This window comes from Trachemys scripta, chromosome 2 (genome assembly GCF_013100865.1).
Source record: "Trachemys scripta elegans isolate TJP31775 chromosome 2, CAS_Tse_1.0, whole genome shotgun sequence".
NCBI classification, from domain to species: Eukaryota; Metazoa; Chordata; order Testudines; family Emydidae; genus Trachemys; species Trachemys scripta.
Window position 1 is genome coordinate 145,717,660 of NC_048299.1, and position 26,991 is coordinate 145,744,650.

Here is a 26,991-nt window from a genome sequence, read left to right on the forward strand (position 1 = left end):
GCAAGGGGGCCCATGCCGCAAAGCTGCTCCCATTGACCGCAATGGCTCCTGCTTTGCACCTATTGCAAAAGGCATCCCCTCTCTCTGCGCCTATGGATAAAGGCTCTGCCCTGCACTGAGTGCAGCGTTTGTTTTTGAGCGGTCCCGTTGCAAAGCATTCCCTCTGCTGACTTGTGTGGGGGTGTTCCTGCTGTAAGTGGCCCCAGCCTTGGCTTCAGCTGGGGTTGCAATAACTAGCCCAGAGGGAGTCAGTCCACTGGGGGAAGGGGGGATTTATAGCACGCACTGAATCGCCAGGGATGTGCCTGACCTTATTTAAACCCACTCCCACCCCAGGGGAGGACTCAGGTGTCAAAAGAGTTCTAGGGGCAAGAAATGATAATACAGGGATAGGCGTGAGGTCGTGGGATCAAAAAAAGGGAACCTGAGGGGGTGTTGTATCAAGCAGGCAAGGTACTAACAAGCTTCAACAGGACTTTATTGTTACAGTGGAAACCTCTTTTCCAAGCTGCTGTTGCACACTCTGTAACTCTCACTCAGACTTCTTCACTCCTCCCCCCTCCTTCCTGGTTCCTGTTCTTTCAGACTCCCAACAGCCAGTGCTCCCCGTTCTAATCATTACAAGCACATTGGTCGCCCGCGCCGCTTCTTGCCGCCCCCATTGGCCCGGGACAGCGAACCGCGGCCAGTGGGAGCCGCGATCGGCCGAACCTGCCGCATCAGCAGGTAAATAAACTGGCCCGGCCTGCCAGGGTGCTTACCCTGGCGAGCCGCGTGCCGAACGTTGCCAACCCCTGGACTACACCTTGGCTGAGACCACACCAACATTGTCTCAGTTTCTTTGTACGCCCCCCAACCCCCATTTGTCCATAACTATCTGTTGTTCGTTTTATACTTAAAGTGTAAGCTCTTTGGAGGCAGGGACTGTCTTTTTGCTCTGTGTTTGTACAGTAAGGTCCTGATCTGTGACTGGGGCTCCTATGTGCTGTGATAACACAAAGTAACAATAGTTGTAAGGAGTGGTATGGAAGAAAGTGGGAAGATGGTTGGAGGAGACAAGTGGCAGGCAGCAGACTTAGGACTGATCTACACTCAAAATTTACATCAGCATAACTACATTTCCCAGGGATGTGAAAAATCCACACCGCTGAGAAATGTAGCTGTGCCGACCGGTGTAGACGGCAGTAGGTTGACAGAAGAATTCTTCCATCAACCTAGCTACCACCTCTCAGGAAGGTGGATTAACTACCAGCGATGGGAGAACCCCTCCAGTCACTGCCTACACTGAAGTGCTACAGCAGCTCTGGTACTGTAGTGTTTTAAGTGGAGACACAGCCTTAGACAAAGTAAGTTACCATGTATACAAAGTCTTAAAAACAAGGACAAAGAGCTTGAACTTGCTATAGCTTAGAAAGAAAGACGCATTGGAGTTGTATTATCTATTCTGCTGCTTCTCCTACAGTAGAGATCCCATTTTCACATATGCGGGGGATTAAGGGCCAAAACTACTGCTGAATCACAGGATCTTCCTGTGGGAGCCTTGACTTTAGCTGATCTGAGGGGACTTTTAGGCAGGTCTTCCTTCCACCCTTATTTTGCAAGGAGGATAAACCCCATTTCTCCCCTCTCCTGGTAATGAAGGCTTCCTCTTCCCAAGGACCCTCCCCTGGGTTTTGCTGTGGCGGGGGCAGTCCAGACCACACTTTGGAGAGGCAGCTGATGTGAAGTTGTGGGAGGGGCGAGTAAACACAAGCCTCACTAAACCAGTGCAGTGCACCTATGCGATTTCATCTCATTCAGAAAAGACACCTTTTGGAATTCAAAGTAAAGAAATGATTGGTTTATTACATTGAAAAAGTGAGCACTGGCCAGCGAGCCATTTTGATGGTAAAGCCAGAGGGCATATGTGAACCTGCTGTAGTGATAAGGCTGAGTGGTTTCTTCTTACTGAGCAGCAGATTGGTTGTAGTGCTTGGACTTCTTGCCAACAACCCTCCTCTGAAGAAGGGAACGTAAAGACAATGGAACAGAGGCAAAGTGACTTGTCCGAGGCCAGAGAGAGGGTCCAGTTTTGCACCTGGCCAAGTCAATGGGAGCAAATAAAAGCATATCATATCACATCCTAAGAGGCAATTGGCATCGACTAGCCTAAGTCAATTCTAATAGCACTATCTAAAGGTATTTGGGGGGGAAAAAAAAAAAAATCTCGTGATCTATTTCTCCTCTTCCCCCGACAATGAGTCGTACATGGTTTAGTCTTCACCGCCACAGAGCAAGAGTAGGACTTTCTTATAGTCTCCTGAAGTGTCTCCCTGAAAGAAAGAAAGAAACGAGAGAGACATGATTAGACGTGCAGCAAGTGTTCCCAGAAAAGGCTGTACAGGATCATTTACACCAGTTTGAGATGATTGTAGTTGTCCCCATGTGATTTTGTATTTCTTTGCCAACTTAATGTTGGCTAACATTTAAGGAGCACCTTTCATCCCAGAGTACCTGACACACATTGATCATGTACAAGGACACATTGCCCACCACTAAAATGCAGTGAGATGGAATGCAGGAGCTATTACCGTGTGCGACAACATCCCACAACCATTTTAAGTTAATACTTTATCCAATTGAAAATGCAAAGTTGATTAAAACAAATCAAGCAACAAGGATCAATCGAATGAAAAACCACTACAGTATTAAAATATGAAATCCAACTACAGGAGTTCTTTGAGATTAAAAAAAGAAAAACAAAAAAACCTGCCCATTAACCCTTTGAGGAATCCAAGCCAATGTTTCTAAGACTCCCAGTTTATAGTTCTAGAAGGTCGACAAATAAACATCCTCTGTCCACAAGACATTAAGCTATGCTTCAGATCCAACTCAGAGGGTGAGGGCAGAAATCTCACTTGGATAGCCAGTACAAAGGGGCTGGATGGTATTATCTTAGTATTCATCACCAGACCAGGCAGACTGACATTACTGGAAAACAGTTAAACAATCCTAACACCAAAATTTGTAAGGGCAATGCAAGTCAGGATTAGAGCTGGATCAAAATTTAAAATATAAGGCAAAAAAAAGTTTTAAAGTTTAAATTTTGTGAGGTTTGAGATGGACCCAATTTTTCAATCCTTTTTGGAAGTTTTCTGAATTTCTTTTCTGATTTTTCACTTATTGCGTATTTCCCTCTTTCCTTCTCCCTGGTCATTTTCAAAAATATTTTGATTTTGTTTGAATGCCTGGTGAAAAAACAAAAATATACATCAAGAATCGATAATTTCATACACTTTGTCCCCCTCCCACACCCCCCCACCCGAAAAGCTGTTCAAGAATAATAGCTTCTTGTTTGAAAAATGTGGACCAGTCACTGGTCAGAATAGAGGGGCAAAGTGGCTGGTGCTGTGTGCAGCAAGACCATGGTTTTTAGGAAAGGAGAGCTTACCTGGATGAAGGAGTAGAGAGATTTCCCATACATCGTCTTGAATTCATGCCTGATATCCAACATGTCAATTTCACACCGCGACACCATCACTCGAATGAGTGTATTGTCATCCGTCCCTAAACCCTAAAGAAAAAAGCAACCCTTGTACAAATATTGTGCATTATGGGTAAATCATTGTTAATGGTCAAGGTTTCATCCATACTTTCTGGATGAAAAATTAGCCCAAAGCATTTTGCATTGAGTGTGACAGAGTTCCCTATTTTCAGCATATGCCAATGCAATGCCAATTTTGTCCCTTAGCAAAGGAGGAGAGGAGATCCATGATGATTATGAACCGCTTGGGTTGCTGCCCTCTCTCCTCTCCCCCTGCAGTATTAAATCCAGCTGCTATTTATTTTAGCATGCCTCTATATTTAATTGGGGCGGGGGGGGGGACCACATACACACAAAAGCTATTTACCTTCATGGAACCGTATAATCTTTCAGCAAAGTATGCATGCTTATTCCTTATGCATTTTACTGTGAAGAGAAAAGAACAAGGGAGATTTTCCAAATCTTTCAGTTTCAAGGCTGCAGTTACTGCTTAAACCTCCCATCAGATCTATATGGAAGGTTAGTGGCGGATGCAGAGCTCTGTCTGCAGATCCATTTGCAGAATCGGGGTCAAAACTTGCACATCCCTGACTATTAGTCCAAGAAGCTCCAAGGTATGGATTTAGAGGCCACTGGACAAGCTGATAAATACAGCAAGGGCAATGCAAGAGAATGAGCCCCTTCAAATAAACCTGAAGTCTTGTCCATCACAGTTCAGCCACTTGTTTAAAGTTTGCAATGCTCTTTGAGAAGTGTCAACACCCTTAGCACCTGGTAGCAAAGGTAAACAATGAGTGTGGAAGCAGTGGAACTTTTGCCATCTTGTTCACAGCCACTTGCCGTATTTGCAAGGGGTAAAACAGTGTGACCTGTGCCAAGAACGGAGACAGTTACTGGCCATCAACAAAGCGTGTCCCCTGCACGTTGCTCTGTGAAGTCAGCTGGCAAGAGACACAGCACGGCTAAAGATGGATGTCTCGCTATGCCAAGGTGAAGCAAGCTTAATACTTTAGCTAAAACACTAGCATCTCCTGCAATGGAGAAAGTGATTTTGCACACATCACAGGCTCCTTGCATTCCATCCCTGTCCACGCTCCCATCCTCCTCTATTTCAGGGACTACCTATGGATTTGAAAATTAAACAAGCTTCAACTCCATGGCTTCTGTGCTCGAGGCTGACAGAAGCGATCCTTTCCCATTCTACACCCCGACAGTCTGTTGTGTAACTAAACAACCCTAAATTTAAAACCGAAATACTCACCCACAGCTAATAAGGCATCTTCGAGATCCCCCGACATCTCAGATTTAATGCTTTCTGTAATGTCCTTCTTAGCGATCTTTCTGTATTCATCAAAGACTAGAAAAGGACACACACTAATGAAACGTCATTGAGCAAGATTTGTTGGTGCTGTCTACAAAGACTTAACCATCAAGGACCAGTTTGCCAGGTCAAGCAACTGAGTACTTTGTATGCACATTTTGCCTTTCTTTTTTAAATGGTAAACAATTGCAGTTGTCCTGGAAACCATTCAGTTTATCTTCATTTTAACGATCATCAGTTTTCTAATTGGTCAATCAACAACTGCTGGTAACAGGGTCATGAATTATTACTTAATGGGGTCAAGTTGAGTTGCTTAACTTTCCCACTTGGTTCAACATTCTGCCACAAGGGAAGCTTTGCCATTTCACCAGCAGTATTGCAACCAACCAGCTCTGCAAGAGCCACTAACAAGATCACTGGTTTCAGAGGGGTAGCCGTGTTCGTCTGTATCAGCAAAAAGAATGAGGAGTCCTCGTGCCACCTTAGAGACTAACAAATTTATTTGGGCATAAGCTTTCGTGGGCTAAAACCCACTTCATTGGATGCATGCAGCAGAAAATACAGTAGGAAGATATATATACACACAGAGAACAGAAAAAATGGGTGTGCCATACCAACTATAATGAGACTAATCAATTAAGGTGGGCTATTATCAGCAGGAGAAAAAAAAAAAAAAAAAAAAAAACTTGTAGTGATGATCAGGAAGGCCCATTTCCAACTGTTGACAAGAAGGTGTGAGTAGCAGTAGGGGAAAAATTAGCCTGGAGAAATAGTGGATGGGTCATTAGACAAAGTAAAAACTATCTTCCTACTGTATTTTCCATTGCATGCATCCAATGAAGTGGGTTTTGGCCGACGAAAGCTTATGCCAAAATAAATTTGTTAGTCTCTAAGGTGCCACAAGTACTCCTCATTTTAACAAGATCACTACAGATCACGGTTTGAGAACCTCTGATCCAGCAGAATGGTGCCTGTCTTTCTTCCCTGTAGGGGGAATGTTGGCCAGAAACTTACTTCTATCCTTGGTAACTGTCGCCAAAGTCCCAATTTACTACCTGTGGTATAAAGACTGGAGCATAGGTGATCCATACAAGTTAATTCTGGTCTCTCTCGAGTTCCCTTTAGGCTCACAAGAATAGGTTCCTATATTAAAATACTCTGAAGTAGATACATAAGACCAGACTCTGCCTGTGCCTTTGAGAAGGGTCCCTTTCTATTTGCCAAGAGATGTTCCTAAAAAGGTGCTTTTAAAAAAAAGAAAAAAGAAAAAAAAGTATGTAGAAAATTGCTGAGACTTTTACCCTTTAATAAGTGAGATCTGTTTCTTGAACAGAGGATAGTCAGGAATTGTCCCTCATTTGTCCCCCATTTCTTCTCCCCGGCTTCATACAAGCACTAGAAAGAATCAAGCATATGAAATAAGGGTTAGCCCAAAAGCTCAATTAAAGCCAGAGAGCTTGGGTCTTCCAAAAAGATCATTATCCCATTTTACACATGGGGAAACTGAGGTGCAGAGACTTGTCCAAGGTCATCCAGCAGCAGAGTCAGGACTAGAACCCAGATCTTCTGGGTCCCAGTCCAGTCCACTATAAAGATGCCAGCTAAATGGTTGAGGACTTTCACTGGCCTTTAAAAAACAATGGATGGAAGGACCGGAGGTTCAGCAAACATCCACAACGGTGGGGCAGATTTTTCTTAGAGAGTACAAAGAGCTACAGACCTGGGCATCTTGCTGAGCAAGGCCTTCATCCACATAGTTTCCCTGGTCCCTGTTTCCCTGCAGAAACACAAGAGGGCTGTGTTAAACTCAGCCTTTTGGAGGGGCAAATAGAAAGAGTCCAGCAAGCTTGCTGTTTGAAACGAGTTACCAAGCATATATAATGAGTAAGCAGCTGCAATTATGCAACAGAGTGTTGCAAGAGGGGTGGTGGAGAAAGCTCTGAAATATTATTTAAGGGCCTGATTTTATTTATTTTTTAAGAGGGGCTGAGGACTCAACTCCATCTGATGTCAGTGGGGGCCATGGGCCCTAAGAAAGCACATGGTGTTAACACACACACACACACACACACAAATTCCTGCCCCATCCCGGCCCACCCCCTGAGCAGCCTGCCCTTTGGGTCAAACCAATATGATACACAGATACCAGCTGAAATGCAAGGGGGCATGGAGGGAGTCCTGCAGGAGATCAGCAGGGGAAGGCTGTGCAGTAGGAGAGGGGGAAGAATGCCTAGGAAGGGGATAAAAAGGAGCAACTTCCAAACCAGAGAGCAGGAGAAGGAACCAGATGAGAGGGAGGATTAGTACTAGTATTTAATACAACTCTGTCTGATCTCTTTTACACTGGTGTAACTCCACTGACTTCCACTGTGCTACTCCTGACCTACGTCAGTGTAAGAGAGGCTAGGGGTTGACCTAAGATATGCAGCTTCAGCTACGTGAATAGCGTAGCTGAAGTTGCGTATTTTAGGTCGACTAACCTGGCTGTGAGGACGGCGATGAGTCGACCGCTGCCGCGCCACCGTCGACTCCACTTCCGCCTCTTGTCATGGTGGATTTCCGGAGTCGACGGCAGAGCCATCAGGGATTGATTTTATTGCATCTTCACTAGACGCGATAAGTCAATCCCTAATAGATCGATTGCTACCCGCCAGATCAGCGGGTAGCAAAGACGTGCCCAGAGAAGAGAATCAGGCATTCACGGTACTGAGAATAGAGAGACCTCATCACTAAAACAAGGTGCTGTACTGCTTTAGTGAAGATGCTACTACGCCGACAAGAGAGCTTCTCCCGTCGCCGTAATTAATCTACCTCTGCAAGAGGCAGTAGCTATGTCAACAGGTGAAACCCCCTCATACCCCCGTTCAACATAACACTGTCTACACTGGGGGTTAGGTTGGTATAACTGTGTCGCTCAGGGGTGTGATTTTTCAACGTGAGCAATATAGTTAGACAGCTGTCCGTTTCTTGTGGAGACCTGCCCTTAGAGGATTTGTTCAACAGCAACAAGAACCAGACTGTTTTTCTTAAACTGGACTTACTGTAGCTAGAGATACCAGCACGCGGCGGAACATGGAAGATGTATCTGAGACAATGTCCTTCTCAAGGGTAGTTCCATATTCTAGCAAGAGAGCACAGACATGTGGATACTTGCTTTTAAACAGAGAGAAAGTTCAGCACCTAAACACTGTTCATCTTAGAGAAGTCTTCTACATGTCCAGTCGTGACCTAGGTGTCTGGATTATGCGTCTGTCCCTCAATTTCTGAACCTGCCTTCCTAGGAATTGCCACATTGACCCTGGATCTTATTCTTCTCTCCCTTTGCACCAGTGTAAGTGACTTCAGTGGAGTTGCTCTGGATTTAGGCCAGTGTATGTGAAATTAATCAACAGAGTTACACAGTTGTAAGGGAGGAGAAGCCAATCTGGATCATTCTCTCTAAAATAAATCTGAGCCTGTTCCACACACAAAGTTGCACTGGTTTAACTAAAGGCGTTTTGTTAATCTGGTGCAAACCTCTGTATGGAGACACTTATCATTGGAACCCTGGATTATAGTTGGTTAACTACGTAGTGAGGCAGAGTGGCCTCCCTCCGAGCCTGAAACGAAGGGACAACTACAAGCCACCATCTATAAATATATAGACACAAGCTGAAAAAGGAGACAAACCAGTTTAAAACTTCTGTCTATACAGGGATTTGAACCAGTTTAAGTCCATTTTTAAAAGCAGTTTTGACCATTATTATCTGTATTATTGCCACACCTAGGGGCCCTAGTGACAGACCAGGATCCCAGTACAACTTCTGAGTGAAATCCTGACTCTTTTGATGTCAGTAGGAGTTGAGCCATTGACTTCAGTGTTGTCAGAATTTCACCCTCTCTGTGTTTAGACAAGGCTTAAGTCTCTGTCCACTGAGCATAAATTATGCAGGCACACTAGGTCACGATCAAATTAAAGGCAGACAGAAAGAAGGTATCGCAATACCCAGTCTCTTGCTCTCCCTACGATGCTTCTTAGTTTCACAAGATGTCTTTCTGATTGTTCAGTTATTGTTTGGTTGAACTGCTAGCAGCGAGAGCTATTGGAGAAATCATGTGGGGTGGGTAAGATACCATTCATAGGATAGTTTTTAAAAGGCCGAGCGGGTTGTTTTTAAATCTTTAGAGGTAGAGAGAGAGGTGTGTGTGTGTGTGTGCGCACACTTTCACAAATATCTTCTACCTCTAGATCAACATAAGTAATGCATACAGTATTTAACCATTAATAATAAAAACTGGGGAAAACACATTTGCTGGCTGGAAAATTTAAATGTTTTTGGGGTCAAGAGGAGGTGGGAATTTCTCTAGCTTCTTCTGCCAATAAATCACTAGGCAGCCTTAGGAAAGTGATTTAAGCCTTGGTTCGGGAAAGGATCCCTAAACACATATTTAGCTTTAAGTATGTTGTCACAGTTCAGGGCAACCGCACCTGTGTTCCCCCTCCATGTTCAGCAAGGGCACCAACTCTAGGCTCCCCAGTCATCACCTCTCTAGTGCCGAGATGCATGTCTCTCTCCCTCCTGACAGGGATTTTTCCAGGCTGCATAGCTCCCTGGCTACACTGCGAGTTCCCCAGCAAGCCAGACTCCCTGAACAGACCTGCATCTATACTTTGCTTTCTCCCCAAAGGCTATGAACTGTGGCAATTGCCCACAGTTATAAGTCACCACACAGCTTTTCCTAAGCAAGCACATTTATTCTTAATGTGAAAGCATTAAAGATAGTAAGAATTCCTCTGCACATGCTAAAAATCTTACCAGGTCACCCATCAGTCTTATGGGGCCTCAGTAGGCCAAATTCCTTCCAAGTTCCAATCCTTCCTAGGAAAGATTGGGGCCACCCTTAGATAGAAAGTCCTGTCCATTTACTAGATCAGAAACAAAGTTGGGAGCAGGTGTGTGCACAAGCGGGGGAGTGGCAAACAGGGACATGGACCCTCCTCCCTCTCCCTCCCAAATAATTGTCAGGGGCACAGAACTCCTCCAGCCCTGGGGCCACGGTTGTATGGAGAGCAAGCTCCTTCCGGACCCAAAAGGGGTCGAAGTTAAATTTCTTCACACGCCCATGGTCGTGAGTGAGTTTAAACTCACGTTATTTATCCAAAAGTCCTTTCTTTGTCTGTTGGTCTCTGGAGAATCCAGTTCAATGCAGTATATGCAAGCATCTCCAGGTTGTGGTACCTCTCTGGAGGTGTTATAACCCAAGTGAATTTACCTCCCACTGTTAGTTCCAGGAAGACTGTGGTCATCCTTGCCCATGGAATTGCATACAATCCCTGGCCCACAATGATACCTAAACTTAATACAGTGAGATCTCCCAAATATATTACAGGACATTGCTTAATCAGTGGAACTTAAGCACATGCCAAAGTGCTTTCCTGGATCTGGGACATATTTGGGACCTCATGCAAGCTTCCCCACTTGTTCTCCCAGTACAGGTTACTCTCAATGCAATAACATCATAGCATCTCATAATTTATACTACTTACGACGATGGTAGGTCTCATTAATGCGCTTGATTTCTTCAATGGAACGAGAAGCCAGAATTTCGATCAGGCAGCCCTCATCTGTCCCCGCACCCTAAACACGGAACAGAGAATCAGGATGAAAGCTGCTCCCAATCTACCAGCAAACAGAGGCACCTTGATGGCAACACAGGACTGAGAATCAACTCTCTTGAGTAATAGTCCAGGAGCTGATGAGCACTCCCCCCTGTCTGGGTAAGTCACTTAGTTTCTCTGCCTCGGTTTCACCACTTGTTAAATGGGGATACATTACGGACTTCATGCAATGAGGTGATATTTGTTTGTAGAGCTGGGTGTCTCATGAAAGATTTTGAGATTTAATTTTTTTTTTAAAGTCCCATTATGCAACAGGATGAAACTGAGACCATTTGAGAGTTTTTACAAAGAAGCAGAGAGGCACAGATACCCCACTCACCCCAAAACAGCCAGGGGGTTAAGGCACTCACTTTTGAAATGGGAGACCCAAATTCAAATCCCTGTTATGTATGATTCAGGCCAGAAACATTAATCTGGGTCTCTCACATCTTAGGTTATCGACTAGTTTTCTCACCAGACATTCCATCATGGACCCAAGAAACCTTTTCATCCAAGCAGACCCTTCCCACAAAAATATTTGGTTTGGACTAGTCTGCATTTTCCAACAAAAAAAGTGTTGTTAAAAAGCTCCCGAGCAGCTTTAGATGTTTGTAAAGTGCTTTGAAAATGCAGAGTGTTATACAAATGCTAGGCTATTTAAGGCCAAAAGTATAACTGGGTTAAAAAAGAACTACATAAATTTCTGGAGGAAAGGTCCATCAGTGGCTATTAGCCAAGATGGTCAGGGATGACCATACTCCAGGCATCCCTAGACTCCTGGCTGCCAGAAGCTGGGACTGGACAACAGGGGACATATCACTTGAAATTGCCCTGTTCGGTTCATTCCCTATGAAGCATCTTTCATCAGCTGCTGTCATTAGGCAGTTTACTAGGCTAGATGGACCACTGATCTGACTCAGTGTGGCCATTCTTAGTGCATAGAACGTGTACCTCTTTCAGTGTCAAGCCCAATTTTGCAAATGGGTAGCAGGATAAAGGACGTATGAATGGCCCTTAGTGTGAAAGTAATTCATATTGCAACTTTTAACAATCTAGCTGTCTTATACCTAACACGTCACCATGTTCATTTTCTTCTCGCACAGTAGAACAAAATGGAAGAACATAGTCCAGAAAGTGTTTGAAGATTTAGTGCACACATTCTATTCAGCAAAAATAACGAGGAGTACTTGTGGCACCTTAAAGACTAAAATTTATTTGGGCATAAGCTTTCATGGGCTAAAACCCTGAATAAAGACTGGGAGTGGATGGGACATTACACAGATTAAAAACTATTTCCCCATGCTAATTTCCCCCCTACTGTTATTCACACCTTCTTATCAACTGTTTGAAATGGGCCATCCTGATTATCACTACAAAAGTTTTTTTTTCTCCTGCTGATAATAGCCAACTTTAATTGATTTGTTTTGTTAGAGTTGGTAAGGCAACCCCCATCTTTTCATGTTCTCTGTGTGTATATATATCTTCCTACTGTATTTTCCACTTCATGCATCTGATAAAGTGGGTTTTAGCCCACGAAAGCTTAGCCCCAAATAAATTTGTTAGTCTCTAATGTGCCACAAGTACTCCTGTTCTTTTTGCTGATGCAGACTAACACAGCTACCACTCTGAAACGTTCTATTCAGGTTCTTATACAACCCTCATTAGCTTAGTAGCAGAGAGCACCTTCCAGAATTGTGTTAAGTGACATGACTAGCACCCTGTCGCACATTCTTTCTTTCTCCCTTGGGAGAAGGTGCATGGGGAATGTTTAATTCATGCCACATATTGAACTCACTGGTGTTTTGGTAACGTCAGTGAATATTTACCAACCTTCATGGCCCTCTTCAGTTCCTGCACATCGTACAGTGTGATGGAAGTCATCAATCCAATTATCACCTTCTCAAAATTCCCACTCAGCTCAGACTTCAAATCGCCAATCAAATCCTAGAAAACCAGGGAAGGTGATAAATAGTCATGAGAACAAAAAGCCCCACTCCTCTATGTAGGTGCTGGAACTAGGAGTGCTGGGCATCCTGCCGCTTCCCTTGGCTTGAAGTGGTTTCCATCATATACAGGGTTTACAGTTTGATTCAATGGCTTTCAGCACCCCCGCTATACAAATTGTTCCAGCTCCCCTGCTACTCTATACAAAACTCCTGGCTGAATTCCAACTCTGGTAATTCCAGTACATTCTATCTAACTCCTGCTCTGCAGTCAGCTAGTCCAGTGGTTAGGGCTCTAGCCTAGGACTTGGGAGACCAGGTTCAATCCCTTGCTCCACCACAGATTGCATCCTCTTGGGCAAGTGGCTTAGATCTACACCTGAAGTATAGGTTGAACCTAGCTACGTCACTCAGGGGTGTGAAAAATTCACACCCCTGAGAGAGGTAGTGAAGCTGACCTAAACCTAGTGGTGTCTCCACCTGGCTAACGGAAGAATTTTTCCTTGACCTAGCCACTGCCTCTCACAGGGGTAAATTAAAAAAACCCTTCCGTCACTGTAGCAAGTGCCTACGCTACAGGGCACAGCTGCAGTACCATAGAATCTGTAGTGTAGACAAGGCCTCAGTCTCTCTGAGTTCAGCTCCCCAACTGTGAATCAGGGATCATAGCACTGCCCTGCCTCCTCGGGGTGTTGTGGGAATAAACACACTAACGATTGTGAAGCGCTTTGATCTCTACTGATGAATAACCCTACGTGAGAGATTGGTTTGGGAATGATAAGGATACACCTGATAGGCTATTTTTCACATCTTCTCCCAACATCATCCATGCCTGATTTTAGCAGCTTTGCCATTCACTTGTTAATGTGGGTGTTTAACATTTCTGTCTAACGCCATCTTCGCTCCACGTTTTGCTCTTAATCATGGTGGGGACTGGCAAAGGAGAACGTAGACAGCAACTCAGGGCTAGTTCACACTAGAAAGATGTGCCACTTTATCTATGCCAGTCAGGGCCGGCTCCAGACACCAGTGAATGAAGCAGGCAGCACGTCCAGGTCTTCAGCGGCAATTCGGTGGCGGGTCCCTCAGTCCCTCTCTGAGTGAAGGCCCCGCCGCCGAATTGCCGCCGAGGAATGAAGCGGCACAATTGAGCTGCCACCGAAGTGCCGCCGATCGTGGCTTTTCCCCCCCACCCCCTTCACCGCTTGGGGCGGCAAAAAAGCCTGAGACAGCCCTGATGCCAGTATAGTTAGTGGTACAACCCACCCCCACCTCCCACTGGGGATGCAGGTAGACCAGTATAAAGGTGCTTAGTCTGGTATAGCTGTTTCTGGTTCAGTAAGCAAAGGTTACCTTTATACTGTAAGCTCTTTGGGGCATCTTTTTATTGTGTTCGTACAGTACCTAGCACAATGGGCTCATGGTCCATGATTGAGGCTCCTAAGACTACAATAATACACATTAATAATAATACTTGTATAACGGAGTCCACACTACTGCATACACTGGTATAACTTTCAATAAAAGATACATTTCTAAAGGACATAAGGTGTACCCATATAACTCTTCTAGTGTGGACCAGGCCTTAGAATAATGTTTTCGTCGGCTTTGTAAGGCTGATCATTCCGGAAGCCCTCCCAAGGGACTTCACTTCTTGGTGCCTCCTTTTAATTCATCTAAATGGAATACACAAAGCTTACCGGGGTATGACGAGGACCGATTCATTAATGGGTTTTTAAAAGGCTTTGGGATCCTCAGATGAAAGGCACCATAAAAAGCAGGAAGAATTTAAAATAATAAAAAAAAAAAAAACAAACAAACAAAAAAACCCCAACCAACACAAAAACACACCTTTAAGCAGATCACTGCAATGTGACCCTTATTTGGAAACTAGGCTAGTTTTCTTAATGCTTGTCACACTCTTTGAAGCCTGTGAATCAGACTGAAAAGCCTGGTTGATTTGCTTGTTAATGGATGGAGCATGAGGGGTAGGGCATAGTGGGGTGAATTACCAGGTGTGCAAGTGACTATTAAGGTGGGTCAGTAGTTCACACTGCCATGAGTTTTATTAGCAGTGGCCTCCAGTGAACAGATCTGTTTCCCTGTAACCGTTTTCTTTACAGGCACAGAAGAGCCTGCTCAACAAACAAGCAGCATGTGCTCAGAATGTTTACACAAGATAAAAGATAAGGCTTTAATATCAGGTTAAGCAAGTTAAACTGATTCAACCATTAACCCCTTGGTGTCAGGGGAGCTGGACATTCAGCAGCCCTTCTCACCATGGGCATAGGCCAGAGGATCCATGAAATTGGAGTGCTCAGCTTGTGATCCAGAGCTTGCTGGTCATCCAGATACCAGCAGCTCACCTTGACTTCAGTTTTGGGGGTGTTAGTACTCAGCACCTCTGAAAGAATTGAACTCCAATGTCAAAAAACCTCCAAAACCCTGAAAATTAGTGGAGACTTGATGATTTGGGCTTTAAGGTCTGATCCAAAGCCCATTAAACTCAACAAGTGTCTTTCCATAGTCTTCAGTGGTCAATGGGCAAGGCATCGAATGCCTAAACAGAAGTTATATGGCAGAAGAGTCCATAAGCAGGGACGGAACAGTCATAACTTAATCATTCTCACTGAACAGCTGGGTACAACTTGGATGGTCACCGTAGGATTGTTAGGTACCAGTTATGCCAAGTGTCACAGGAAAAGTCACTTGCAATATAATCTCGGGTATGATTAGTTACATCAGTGCCATGTGGTATTGAGGATCATCCACTAGATAGCATAAAGGCAAGCGTGTAGATAGATTGCTTGACCAAATTTCTGCTACATTTTGGTGGATAATCTTAACGGGTACCTTACAATTTTCTTTGGACAAGCAACTGCACTGAAGTGAACGGAGATTGCAGTGAGCTTTGTGCTAAGGCCAGCAAAAGTTGTGTCTTGCCTCTCCACAACTGAATGAGGGAAGTCATTAATTTTCCACACAAGTTATGTAGTCCAGGAATTGTCTAGATCATAATCATCAAATTCAGAGGCTACCTACCCTGCCAATAGTGGATTTATAGGCGATTAAAATTTCCTGACGTTGGAATATGCTCCTCTTGGCCACGATATCGATAATGGCATCTTCATCTGTACCTGGGGGAGACACCGGAAAGCCAGCCAGATATTTATAATATTAAAGTATTAATTTTGAACCAGGCAACTCAGCTGACTTGCCAGGTGTGACACAAACCATTTTTATTCCTTCTAAAATCTGATTTTCTACGGCACTAGAGAACCAGCACTAGACCACATGTGTTGGGCTACCATCTTGGCCAACATATCGGGGATTGAACTGGGGAACCTCCAAAGGAAAGCATATGATGCTAGCTTTCTTTAAAGAGACAGGGTTCGCTTGGTGGGGCTGTAACTGACCCCCATCCTCTGAGGATCGGGTATGGAGGGTGCCCTATAACTTTCACTTGTCAGTGGGTTGCACACCCAGAAGCTCTGTAGCATCCCCTTGTTAGGAATGCATTTTACTTGGGCTGAGAGTCAGTCTGACCTCATAAGCCCAGCCATCAGTTGGATGGAGACCTCCAAGAAAACAGATGTGGGCACTGACAGTTTACAAGCGAGCCCTCTTCCCACAGAGGCAGTCCTGACATAGTACCCTAATAGGGTGTTGGGAGCACCCTATTCCAGGAGAGACAAATCATAGGCTGATTAAAGACAGTCTTGCGGTTAAAGCCAGGGCTTGGAGCTGGGTTCAGTTCCCAGCTGTGCCACAGATTTCCTGGGTGACCTTGGAAGGAATCCCTGCATCCCTTTCTGTGCCTTAGTTCCCCCATCTGGAGACTGGAGATAATGATGCTTCCTTACTTTGCAGGAGTGCTGTGGGGATAGATTTATTATCCATGTGTGAATGAGCAGCTGAGATACTATAGTGATAGACAGGTAGGCTTCAGCTGCTCTCCATGATCAAACATCCAGAAAACAAAAACTCCACCCGCTTCCTGTAGGGTTGGAGGCAGTGCTATCCTTTCCCAATCTGGGGATGACATTTTGCCCCTTTAAATTCCCTCTGCTCAGATAGTGTTAAATTGAAATTCCTTCCATTTGGATAACATTCTTTATTTGTGCCAAAGCTGCCTTGTAGTGTTATATACTGCATAACAGCTGCCCTGTTCCACCCCAAAAGCGGCTGCATTTCATGACTGGATGAGGTGATCCCCACCTCCTGTTTGTAGAGAGCTTGGGGGGAGGAGGGCCAGGAGTCAGTAGAGAAACACAAGTTACCAAACTTTTGCTCTAGTGAGCTGTACGACATGCAGGATGCTGGCACTCTGAGGCGAGAGGGTTAGAGGCATAAAAATAAATACAAGCTCACCAAGCCCCTTCATGGCCTTCCTTAACTTCTGTGCATCTTCCTCAGCCCTGAAGCCCAAGGCCGCTTTGATTGTGCCCCGGTTTCCAACCTAAAGATACAGAACATCAATTGTTAAAGACAGAACCAAAGAAGAACACATGAAAAATCCCAGTTATATACAGATTCTCCTGGGGGGAGACCAGTTAGAAAACTGAGGAGGGGGTTTATGTAGATAAAGTGAGAGTCTATTTAGCCGTACAGCAGGTTACATAAGAATGGCCAGACTGAGTCAGACCAATGGTCCATCTAGCCCAGTAATCTTTCTTGTGACAGTGGCCAATGCCAGATGCTTCAGAACGAATGAACAGAATAGGGCAATTATCAAGTGATCTATCGCCTGTCATCCAGTCCCACCTTTCGACAAACAGAGGCTAGGGACACCCTCAGCATGGGGTTGCATCCCTGACCATCTTTGGCTAACACCCATGAATGAACCTATCCTCAATGAACTTACCTAATTCTTTTTTGAATCCAGTTATATTTTTGGCCTTCGCAACATCCCTTAGCAAGGAGTTCCACAGGTTGACTGTGTGTTGCGTGAAGAAACACGTGTGTATCGGTTTTAAACCTGCTGCCTATTAATTTCATTGGGTGACCCCTGGTTCTTGAGTTATGTGAATGCGTAAATAACACTTCCCTATTCACTTTCTCTATACCATTCATTATTTTATAGACCTCTATCATACCCCATCAGTCATCTGTTTTCCAAGCCCAACTGTCCCAGTCTTTTTACTCTCTCCTCATATGGAAGCTGTTCCATCCCCCTGATCATTTTTGTTGCCCTTCTCTGTACCTTTTCCAATTCTAATGCATCTTTTTAGAGATGAGGCAACAAGAACTGTACGTAGTATTCAAGGTGTGGGCCCATCATAGGTTTATATAGCAGCACTATGATATTTTCTGTCTTATTATCTATCCCTCTCCTAGTGGGTCCTAACATTGTTAGCTTTTTTGACTGCAGAGACAAGCTTCCATTCTGCCCTAAGCCGTCGCCTCCCACTGCAAGAGAGACACTCCGGGGGGGGAGGGGGGGCGGCGCATTTCTTTCAATTGAGGATTAAGCCACATTGGCATGGGAAACCCCTGGCTGCTGCCTGCACTGTACTTGTTCTGCAATTCAATAAAGGACTCCATTCTCCTGGCCTGCCAATCTGACGCCTTTGTTAAACCCAGTTGTGGCTTCTCCCTTTAGTATCAATAGTTATCCAGATCATCATGAAAGAATCAATTCCCTATAAGGCTCCTACATGGCACTTTTACAACGGTAGGCAAATACCATCCTTTCCATTTTACAGATGGAGAAACAGAGGCACAAGGAGGTGTGACTTGATCATGTCAGAGAGATTAGAACCCAGATCTTGAAACCCAATCCAGGGCCAAATCCACTGACTCACGCTGCTTGCTTCTGTTCCCACTGAACGATGAGAGTCTTTCCATTAACTTCAATGCTCAGTGCATAAGGCCATTAGGCCCCCATCCTGAAAGGTATTTAGGCACCTCACTCACACTGAAATAAATGGGAATAGGTGCCTAAATACCTTTGAGGATCTGGGCCTTAATGCCTGAACAGGAGCTATCTGGCAGGAGAAGCTTAGGCATTTTCCATGAATAGCTGGATACAACTTGGATGGGAACTGTAGAATTCTGAGGAACCTGTTGTGCTTACTGTCATAGGACTAAGCGACCTCTTGACGTCTTTTCCAGCCGATAGCAAAGCTCATTGATTTTGGTGCAAGACCTGGCCATTAGTAGATATATAGATTACTGAAGTTAATCCACATTCTAGTATGAGGAAGTAGGCAGCAATGAGTCCTTCCCACTGTGTCAGGCAGTGCTAGCCTCTTCTTGCTACATCATTTATCTAAGTAAATACAATTGCACTGATCAGATAAATGTAGTCAATGCAGGGACTGAGTCTACCTAGCATTGCCTGGTACCTGGAAGCAAACACACTCACCTTTGCCATAGTATTCAGTTAATATTTTAACGTCAAGGTACCCAAACAGATTATCTGCAATAAAAAAAAAAAAAAAAAAAAGAGGGAGTGTTGATAAAAAGGAAGCATCCTAGAAAATAATTGACAGAATTCGCCCTCTCGGCTTCTATCCAAAGGTGACTTAAATCAGTGGGGCTGGTTCTTCCTGACACTGTAAAGAAATAACACAACTGCTTCATTCTTCGAGGCAAACAGCAGTAACTGTCCACCAACATTCTTGTTATAGTGGGTTACATTCACCTTTGAGATAACTACTTACATCCGAGTTGTACTGAACAAACAACTATTATTAACAGTCAAAAGCAGATTAAGAATTACAGCGATACTTACCACATTTGGATATTTATAGATATCCATGACTTCAAATTATCAGATTTAACCACTCTAAACATATGCTGGTTTCTGATAAATATAAAGGGTGGGATTGCCAGAGAAACATGAAATTTCATCTGGGAGTCAGGTGCTTAACTGCGTTAGGTTTCTTTGACAATCCTATCTTTTGATGCCTGCAATTTACAGTACAACCTCTTTCCTTCACCCTAATGAGCTCTTTTGGACAAGGATTGCCTTTGTAGTTCTGGATTTGTACAGCACCGAACACAATGGAGTCCTGATCCATGACTAGGGCCGATAAGTATTATTGCAATACAAATAATAACGAACACATCATTTCATAGAATCATAGAAGATTAGGGTTGGAAAGAGAACTCAGGAGGTCATCTCGTCCAACCCCCTGCTCAAAGCAGGACCAACGCCAACTAAATCATCCCAGCCAGGGCATTGTCAAGCCGGGCCTTAAAACCTCTAAGGAAGGAGAGTCCACCACCTCTCTAGGTAACCCATTACAGTGCTTCACCACCCTCCTGGTGAAATAGTGTTTTCTAATATCCAACCTAGACCTTCCCCACTGCAACTTGAGATCATTGCTCCTTGTTCTGTTATCTGCCACCACTGAGAACAGCCAAAATCCATCCTCTTTGGAACCCCTCTTCAAGTAGTTGAAGGCTGCTATCAAATCCCCCCTCACTCTTCTCTTCTGCAGACTAAACAAGCCCAGTTCCCTCAGCCTCTCCTCATAAGTTACGTGCCCCAGTCCCCTGATCATTTTCGTTGCCCCCTTCTGGACTCTCTCCAATTTGTCCACATCCTTTCTGTAGTGGGGGGCCCAAAACTGGATGCAATACTCCAGATGTGGACTCACCGGTGCCAAATAGAGAGGAATAATCACTTCCCTCTATCTGCTGGCAATGCTCCTACTAATGCAGCCCAATATGCCGTTAGCCTTCTTGGCAACAAGGGCACACTGCTGACTCATATCCAGCTTCTCATTCACTGTAATCCCCAGGTCCTTTTATGCAGAACTGCTGCTTAGCCATTCAATTTTAATTTCAACCAGTTGAAGACATTTTTTAATTTTTACAAAATAAAATTAAAGTTGAGAAACAAAGTAGTTTCAAACCAAAAAGATTGAAGTATTTCATTTCAAAAGTGTCAAAACAAAACATTTGATTGAGGGGAGGGGACAGAGGGAGCAAACCAACAGTTCAGCAGAATCTACACAAATTTGCAAAATGTTTTGGGTGTCAGCGAATCTGAAATTTTTGCCAAAAAGAGTTTCAGCTGGAAATTTTTGCTCAGTTTTAACTAAATTATCCAGAGATCTGGGAAAAATTCTAATGTAGGATTCAGATATTTAGGTATAGGATTTACCCTTCTGGTTTTAATTACCATCTCCTTTAAAAGGCTCAGTGTTCTACACACTTTGTCTGCGTATTTGCAGTTAGAATACATAATTCCATGAAAACCCACAGCTGGAACTTGCTTTTTAAAGCCCATAGACAGTTTATTTGCCATTTCTCAGAGCCCAGTTTTTATGCACATATTTATTTCTGTTTTAATGAAGGAAGCCTAAAAACTATAAATGAACATAATCAAAAGCTATAAAGAGCCTTTCCCATGCTCACTTATTCAAGCTGATGGGACAGGGAAAAGGAAAAGAGTCACAATTTGGCCCATGCATTTTAAACAAGAACTCACATCTTGTCAATGTCAAGAGCTACTATTTTTATGGTGAATAGCACTTGAAGTTCAATGGAGCTACTGCAGAGGCAGCAGAATTATCCCCCGGAGTCATTTCATGTGACTGTTACAAACCTAGGAGTGCTGTGGGATTATGCTGTTTCTAAAATTTTGATTCAGCTGTGACTTTTGTTGGTGTTTGTGAGAAGTAAGGAGGCCCCATGTGCCGGATTATTAAGAAACACTAGATTACAAGGAGGAAAGACTAGGAGTTGAGACATAAGAACCCATATCCTCAGCTGGTGGCAGCTCCATTAAAGTCAATGCAGCTAAGCTAGCTGATTTACCCCAGTGGAGGATCTGGCCCATGTAAAGCTAGCTGAATGTTCTCTTTCTTCTTAGGTTCCATAGTTATTGCAGACATATACAATATTGACCATGACAGCTTGAAGGAAGAGTTAACCGTGATGATTAGGCTTTAACTGGAGTATTGCGTCCAGTTCTGGGCACCACATTTCAGGAAAGCTGTGGACAAACTGGAGAAAGTCCATAGGACAGCACCAAAATTGAGTAAAGGTCAGGAAAACATGACCTATGAGGAAAGATTGCAAAAACTGGGTTTATTTAGTCTGCAGAAGATAAGACTTGGGGCTTATGATTTCAGGTACGTAAAAGTTTGTTACAAGGAGGAGGGTGAAAAATTGTTCTCCTGAACCTGTGAGGATAGAACAAGAAGCAATGGGCTGAAATTGCAGCATGGGAGATTTTGGTTAGGAAGTTTTTTCTAATGTCTGTCAGGGTAGTTAAGCATTGGAACAAATTGCCCATGGACGTTGTAGAATCTCCATTATTAGAGGTTTTTAAGAACAGGTTAGACAAACACTTGTCCAAAATAGTCTAGTTATTATGTAGTCCTGCCTTGAGTGCAGGGGATTGGATTAGGTGACCTACTGAAGTCCCTTCCAGTCCTACACTTCTAGGATTCTGTGTTGTGACATTCTCCATTTCCCTCATTTTAGACCTTCCATTCAGACAAGCTTGGCATTCCCATGTTTATTAGTGTAAGTTATCTATTATTGCACCTATGTACGATCGTGTCACTCAGTTTATCAAGAGCTGGGGAGGTTACAATATTAATGCCAGATCATTTAAAAAAAAAAAAAAATCTCCCATTTTGTCTTTCTACATGGACCCGAAACCCTGAAAGGTGTCCCTGCACAATGACAAGTTGAGAGATCAATATTTTCGACCTCAGTTTTCCCCAGAGTGTTCACTTACTTTGGGGGTCTCAGCTTCTGGCTACTCCAATTGAGACAACTTTTCTCAAGGCCTGATTTGAAAGGTGCTGAACACCCATATCTCCAATTAATTTCAATGAGAGGCAAGGGTGCCCAGTAGCTCTGAAAATTAGGCAACAAGTAGTGCCCCAATTTGGGCACTCAGGAAAAAAAAAAAAAACCCAAACCAGCAGACACTTGAAAATGCAGGCCAGCCATAGCATACCACCTGTTGCAAAACCCTACTTCCAGTTGGAGAATCAGTTACGGTAGTTAGCGGAGCAAAGCTGTGCAGACAACATCTCACTTCGGGTGGGAGCAGAGTTGCCTACAGCATCTTTGTAATGGCTCTTTTGGCACAGTGGAACTACACATGAAGTTACTGCGGAAGAGAGACAAGGTGGGTGTGGTAATACCTTTTATTGGACCAACTTCTGTGGAAAGATGTGTTGACAGATGAACATGAGAAGTAACTGCAAGAGTTTTATGTTCTTACTTAGCTGCATTGTTAAATGAATCATTTATGCTGCATCCAACAAAGTGCTAGGCCCTCCCCCCCCCCCAAAAAAAGACATCTCTGAAGAGCTTAGGAGAAGATGGACAAAGGTAACAGAAGGAAGGTCATGCTGCATTCAGGTACGCTAAGTACAATTTTCCACAGCGCCTGAGTGACTTCGGGTATGTCTGCACTGCAAAAAAATAAAAAACCCCAGGAGTGAGCCTCAGAGCCTGGGTTAACTGACTCAGGCTCCTGCTACAGGGCTAAAAACAGTAGTGAGATGTTCTCACTTGGGCTGGAGCCTGGGCTCGGAGACCCACACACCTTGCAGGGTTTCAGACTTGGGCTCCAACCTGAGCAGGGACGTCTGTAGTGTTATTTTTAGCCCCATAGCACAAGCCTGAGTCAGCTGACCCAGGTTCTGAGATTTGCTGTTGTGAGATTTCAAAAAAAATTTTTTTTTTTTTTTTTTTTTTTGCAGTGTACATGACCATTTAGGCTCCTAAGTGCTATTTTCAAAAGAGACATGGACACTGAGTCCAATCAACTTTCAATGTAACGCATTCACTGCGTTGAAAGACCATGGGAGTCAGGGCCCTAAGTGACCAAGTCACTTTTGAAAATGGGACTTGGGAGCCTATGGACAATAGCAGAGGAGGAGATGGGCTGGACCGATGATCATGCAGGACAAAAACTTTCAGAGATTTTTGAATGAGGTGGAAAATAGATGAATGAAACCCATGACAAGAGAATTAATTTATCCACAGTTTCCAGAATTAAAAAAGCCTATCTCCAAGTGCTATTGATTAAATGCACAATAGAGCGCCCACTCAAGAAGTTACAAGTGCCACCGACTTCACCTTACACTCCGAGGGCTTGTCTACACTGGCCCTTTACAGCACTGCAACTTTCCCGCTCAGGGGCGTGAAAAAACACGCCCTGAGTGCTGGAGGTTTCAGTGCTGTAAAGTGCCAGTGTAGACAGTGCACCAGTGCTGGCAGCTACACGCCTCATGGAGATGGTTTTTTTTTGTTTTGTTTTTTGTTTTGTTTTTTGTTTTAAGATCACTGGGAGAGCTCTCTCCCAGCGCTGTGCCGTGGCAGTGCTTGAACGTTGCCAGTGAAGACATGCCCTTAGTAATCTGGAGACTGATTCTCCATTGACTTGCACCTCGTGCAGGTAATTTATATTGGTACAAAGCGGGTGTAGACTGCTACCATTGATTTGGTAACACTCACACGCACTTTGCACTGGTGCATGTGACTACACAAAGTGCAAAGCAGTAGAGAGTCAAGCCCAGAATGTCCTTTTCACTGTCTGACCACATTGATCTATTTTTCATTGTGCAAGTGGAGAGGAACCAGTGGAGTCAGTTTCACTTTGGCTAAGTGTCCCTGGGCTGCAAATGTTTCAGGGAGGAAGCGTTGATTTTTGTTTTAAGTTAACATTTCTGTGCATTTTAAAAGTAAATTGAAGGAAATTTTCAATTGGTATGGGGTTTTGCAAGACTAAAAATCAAATGTAGAGCCTGATTTGAGTTGCTTTCATCCCTTTTAGCAAGACATGAATTAAAAAACAACGTTGAAGTTCCACAGAGGTTTTTCCGCCTCCACTGTACTGCTCAAGTTGTTTGTATCCAGAAGCAGGAGTAACATAGATGCGTGTGTTCAAATTGACTAGAGGAAATAACAAAGGCAGAATTTTTCTTATATAAACAGAGATGGAGGGGAAGACAGCCTAAAAATAAATGACCAAAAAAAAAAAAAAAAAACCACCCCCCGAAGAACACAAGGCAGAGACATCCCCACAAGATCTAGGGCAACTGCTCCTGACAGCGCCCACTGAAGTTTATTATGCATTTTTGAAACCTTCAGAGACACTGCCTGGAATCTAACTTGGTCTGTAACCGGTTGCTAGAGTCCCTTCAGAATGATTTTTAATTCTGTCTGAAATGATCCAGAGTCAGGTCTGAAGCAAATAAAAATTAGAGGGCAAATCCTGCTGACTTTGGGCCTGATTCACCATTTCCATCTGTGAAAAATGGGTATAAAATGCTACCAAATCAAAATGGAAGTATGGTCCATCCATTCTGTACCAGTGTAATTGAAACCACATGGTGTAGGTCATTGGTGATTCAGGCTCTGTATTCAGTCAAAGTTCCCACTGAACTTCTGTCCTATTGAACTAAATGGAACCAGTTCTCCTCTCACTTTCACTCCTGATTTACATCAGTGTCTTGATCAAAGCTAACCGCTTAAATAGATATGAGAGAAGAACCAGCCCCAACGGAAAATTTGTCTGAAAAACAATAGTAGGATTTTGGTGCCTGGTAAACAAAGCAGAAAATCCAACAGAACACTTTTGTGATAGCTCCTCCCACCAAACACAGATGTTTTTGCTGTTTAGCCAGAATATTTAAGATTCCACTTTCACTATCCCACCCAAAAGATAATCAGGAACGCCATAATCATTTCATCACCAAAGGCAACGTTGGCAGCTCTACGAGAGCCCTAAGCCCGATCCTGTAAAATGCTTTCGTCCCTGCTTAACGCTCTACTATCATGAGCAGTCCCACTGAAGTCAAAGTGACTATTGGCTTCAGCGTTTGCAGGATTGGGGCCCTAGTGAGCCAAACCCCTGAACTTGCAATGCCAGCGTAGCCCCACTTAACATGCATGCAAGAGTCCACGCTAGCAGATCCAGCTACAGGATTAGCATATAGAATTTTAAGGGGAAGTGGCTGTAGGTTGCCTGTTTCAGATCTCTAACTTTATAATGAATCACACACCCAGGCCTAGACATATACACACTTACCAGCTCCTCTGCACAGTGAAATTGACCAGAATAGCTACCCTGCTGTTCTATTCCAGGCAAGGGGGGGTGAGGCAATATCTTTTATTGGATCAACTTCTGTTCCTGCAAGAGACAAGCTTTGGAGCCAGACAGACAAAGCTCTCCTTCAGACGCTCATTCCAGAATAAGAGTGGGTCCACACAGGCAGTTATTCTGGAATAGCTATTGTACTTTAAATTCATGCCCAGCCTTATTCTGGAATAACTTCTCCATATAGACAAGCCCTTTTAAAGGGGAAAGTACACATCAAAACTTAGAAACCTGCATTTTACTCCTATAATTGGATTTTGCTGAATGTGTAAATCAATGAATTAGAGCAGGAACTGCGTTTTCCCTTTCCATGGCATTGTTAGGGCTTAGCCTACGGTTTGTAATGGAAACACTGGAAGTCTCAGGGATCAGCTACCTGGGAAGAGCAGATGCAGGATTTGCTTGACTGCTTAAGAACATAAGAACGGCCATACTGGGTCAGACCAAAGGTCCATCCCCTCTCTACCAACAGTGGCTAATGCCAGGTTCACTCCCTCTGGGGCACCTAACAGGTAATGCTTCTTGTCTGCCATATCCACCTCCTCAAACAGACCCTCCAAACCAGCTCTGCCACCATTAACTGCTTCCTATGCAATGGGCCAGTCCCCTCTCAGTTCGGATGGGGTCATTCTGGGATGATTTCATTGCCTTCAGTGGGGTGATGCCACAGTCACACTGTGTAAGCAAGAGCAGAATCTGGCCCCCAGCTCCCCTTTCCTTCCCAGAGCTGACACCTTCCAGCCCCTCCTCACACACACAGCTCACTAGAAGCAGCAGCGGGTGCCCTACCTGGAGGCTGACTCCTTCCTTCTCCCCACCCACCTCCACTCCCCACCGCCTGTCTAGCCAAACGCAAGCTGCCACCCCGCAGCCCAGGCGGGCTGGGCCATTCCCGGGACAGCAGCTGCGAGCGGAGGGGGGGAAGGCGGGGGAGTAAACTTTTCACCATCCTCCAGCAGGATGGGGGTGGAGGGTGTCTCTGAGTCAGGTTCCTCTTTCCCACGCGTCTGGCCAGCGGAGAGGGTGGAGAACACCCAGGCCCCGAACCCCGTTTGGGCTAGCAGAGCGCTTCGGGCTGTGCGCCCCTGCCCACACGTGCGCCCCTGGGCCAGGCTGTGCGCTCCCCTCCAATCGCTTGTTACAGGGGGCAGGGACCAGGTGCGCTCCCACCCCGAAACCCCGTGACGCAGGATCGGGGTCCCCAAGCTCCCAGCGCTGCGAGGAGAGGGACTGGGAGCTGCCCTGGCTGCGCTGCCCCATTTAGGAAGCGGAGTTCCCCATTGCGCGCTGGGGAGCCCGGGCGCCGCCAGCCGCAGCAGGGGAGAGGCGGGTCCCTATCCCCCAGCAAACTTGCGGAGAGCTCTGCCTGGAAAACCGGCCACTCACCCGCTGCTCCAGAGGCCCTGGCGTCCGCTGCTCTCGAGTGTGGCGGGGAAGCTAATCACGAACCCCGCTGGGCTTGACGCATAAGGACAGGACACG

At 44.6% G+C, this 26,991-nt stretch overlaps 1 protein-coding gene across 2 annotated transcripts; it reads right to left on the minus strand.

Moving 5' to 3' along the window:
• Positions 1-1,825: 1,825 nt before the first annotated feature.
• Positions 1,826-26,991, minus strand: ANXA4 (annexin A4). 2 transcript variants are annotated; one of them, XM_034761769.1, is made up of 14 exons: positions 26,896-26,942; positions 25,441-25,542; positions 18,793-18,846; positions 16,797-16,884; positions 15,468-15,562; positions 12,313-12,426; positions 10,372-10,462; positions 7,886-7,965; positions 6,565-6,621; positions 6,146-6,239; positions 4,785-4,880; positions 3,891-3,949; positions 3,431-3,553; positions 1,826-2,312 (listed from the first exon to the last, which is right to left on the minus strand). In XM_034761769.1, exons 3-14 carry the CDS (start codon positions 18,799-18,801, stop codon positions 2,253-2,255), a joined length of 966 nt encoding a protein of 321 aa, XP_034617660.1. In that variant the 5' UTR covers positions 18,802-18,846; positions 25,441-25,542; positions 26,896-26,942; the 3' UTR covers positions 1,826-2,252. The 2 variants fall into 2 exon arrangements, with proteins under 2 accessions (XP_034617660.1, XP_034617659.1); XM_034761768.1 differs by lacking the exon at positions 25,441-25,542 and having other exon boundaries at positions 26,896-26,991.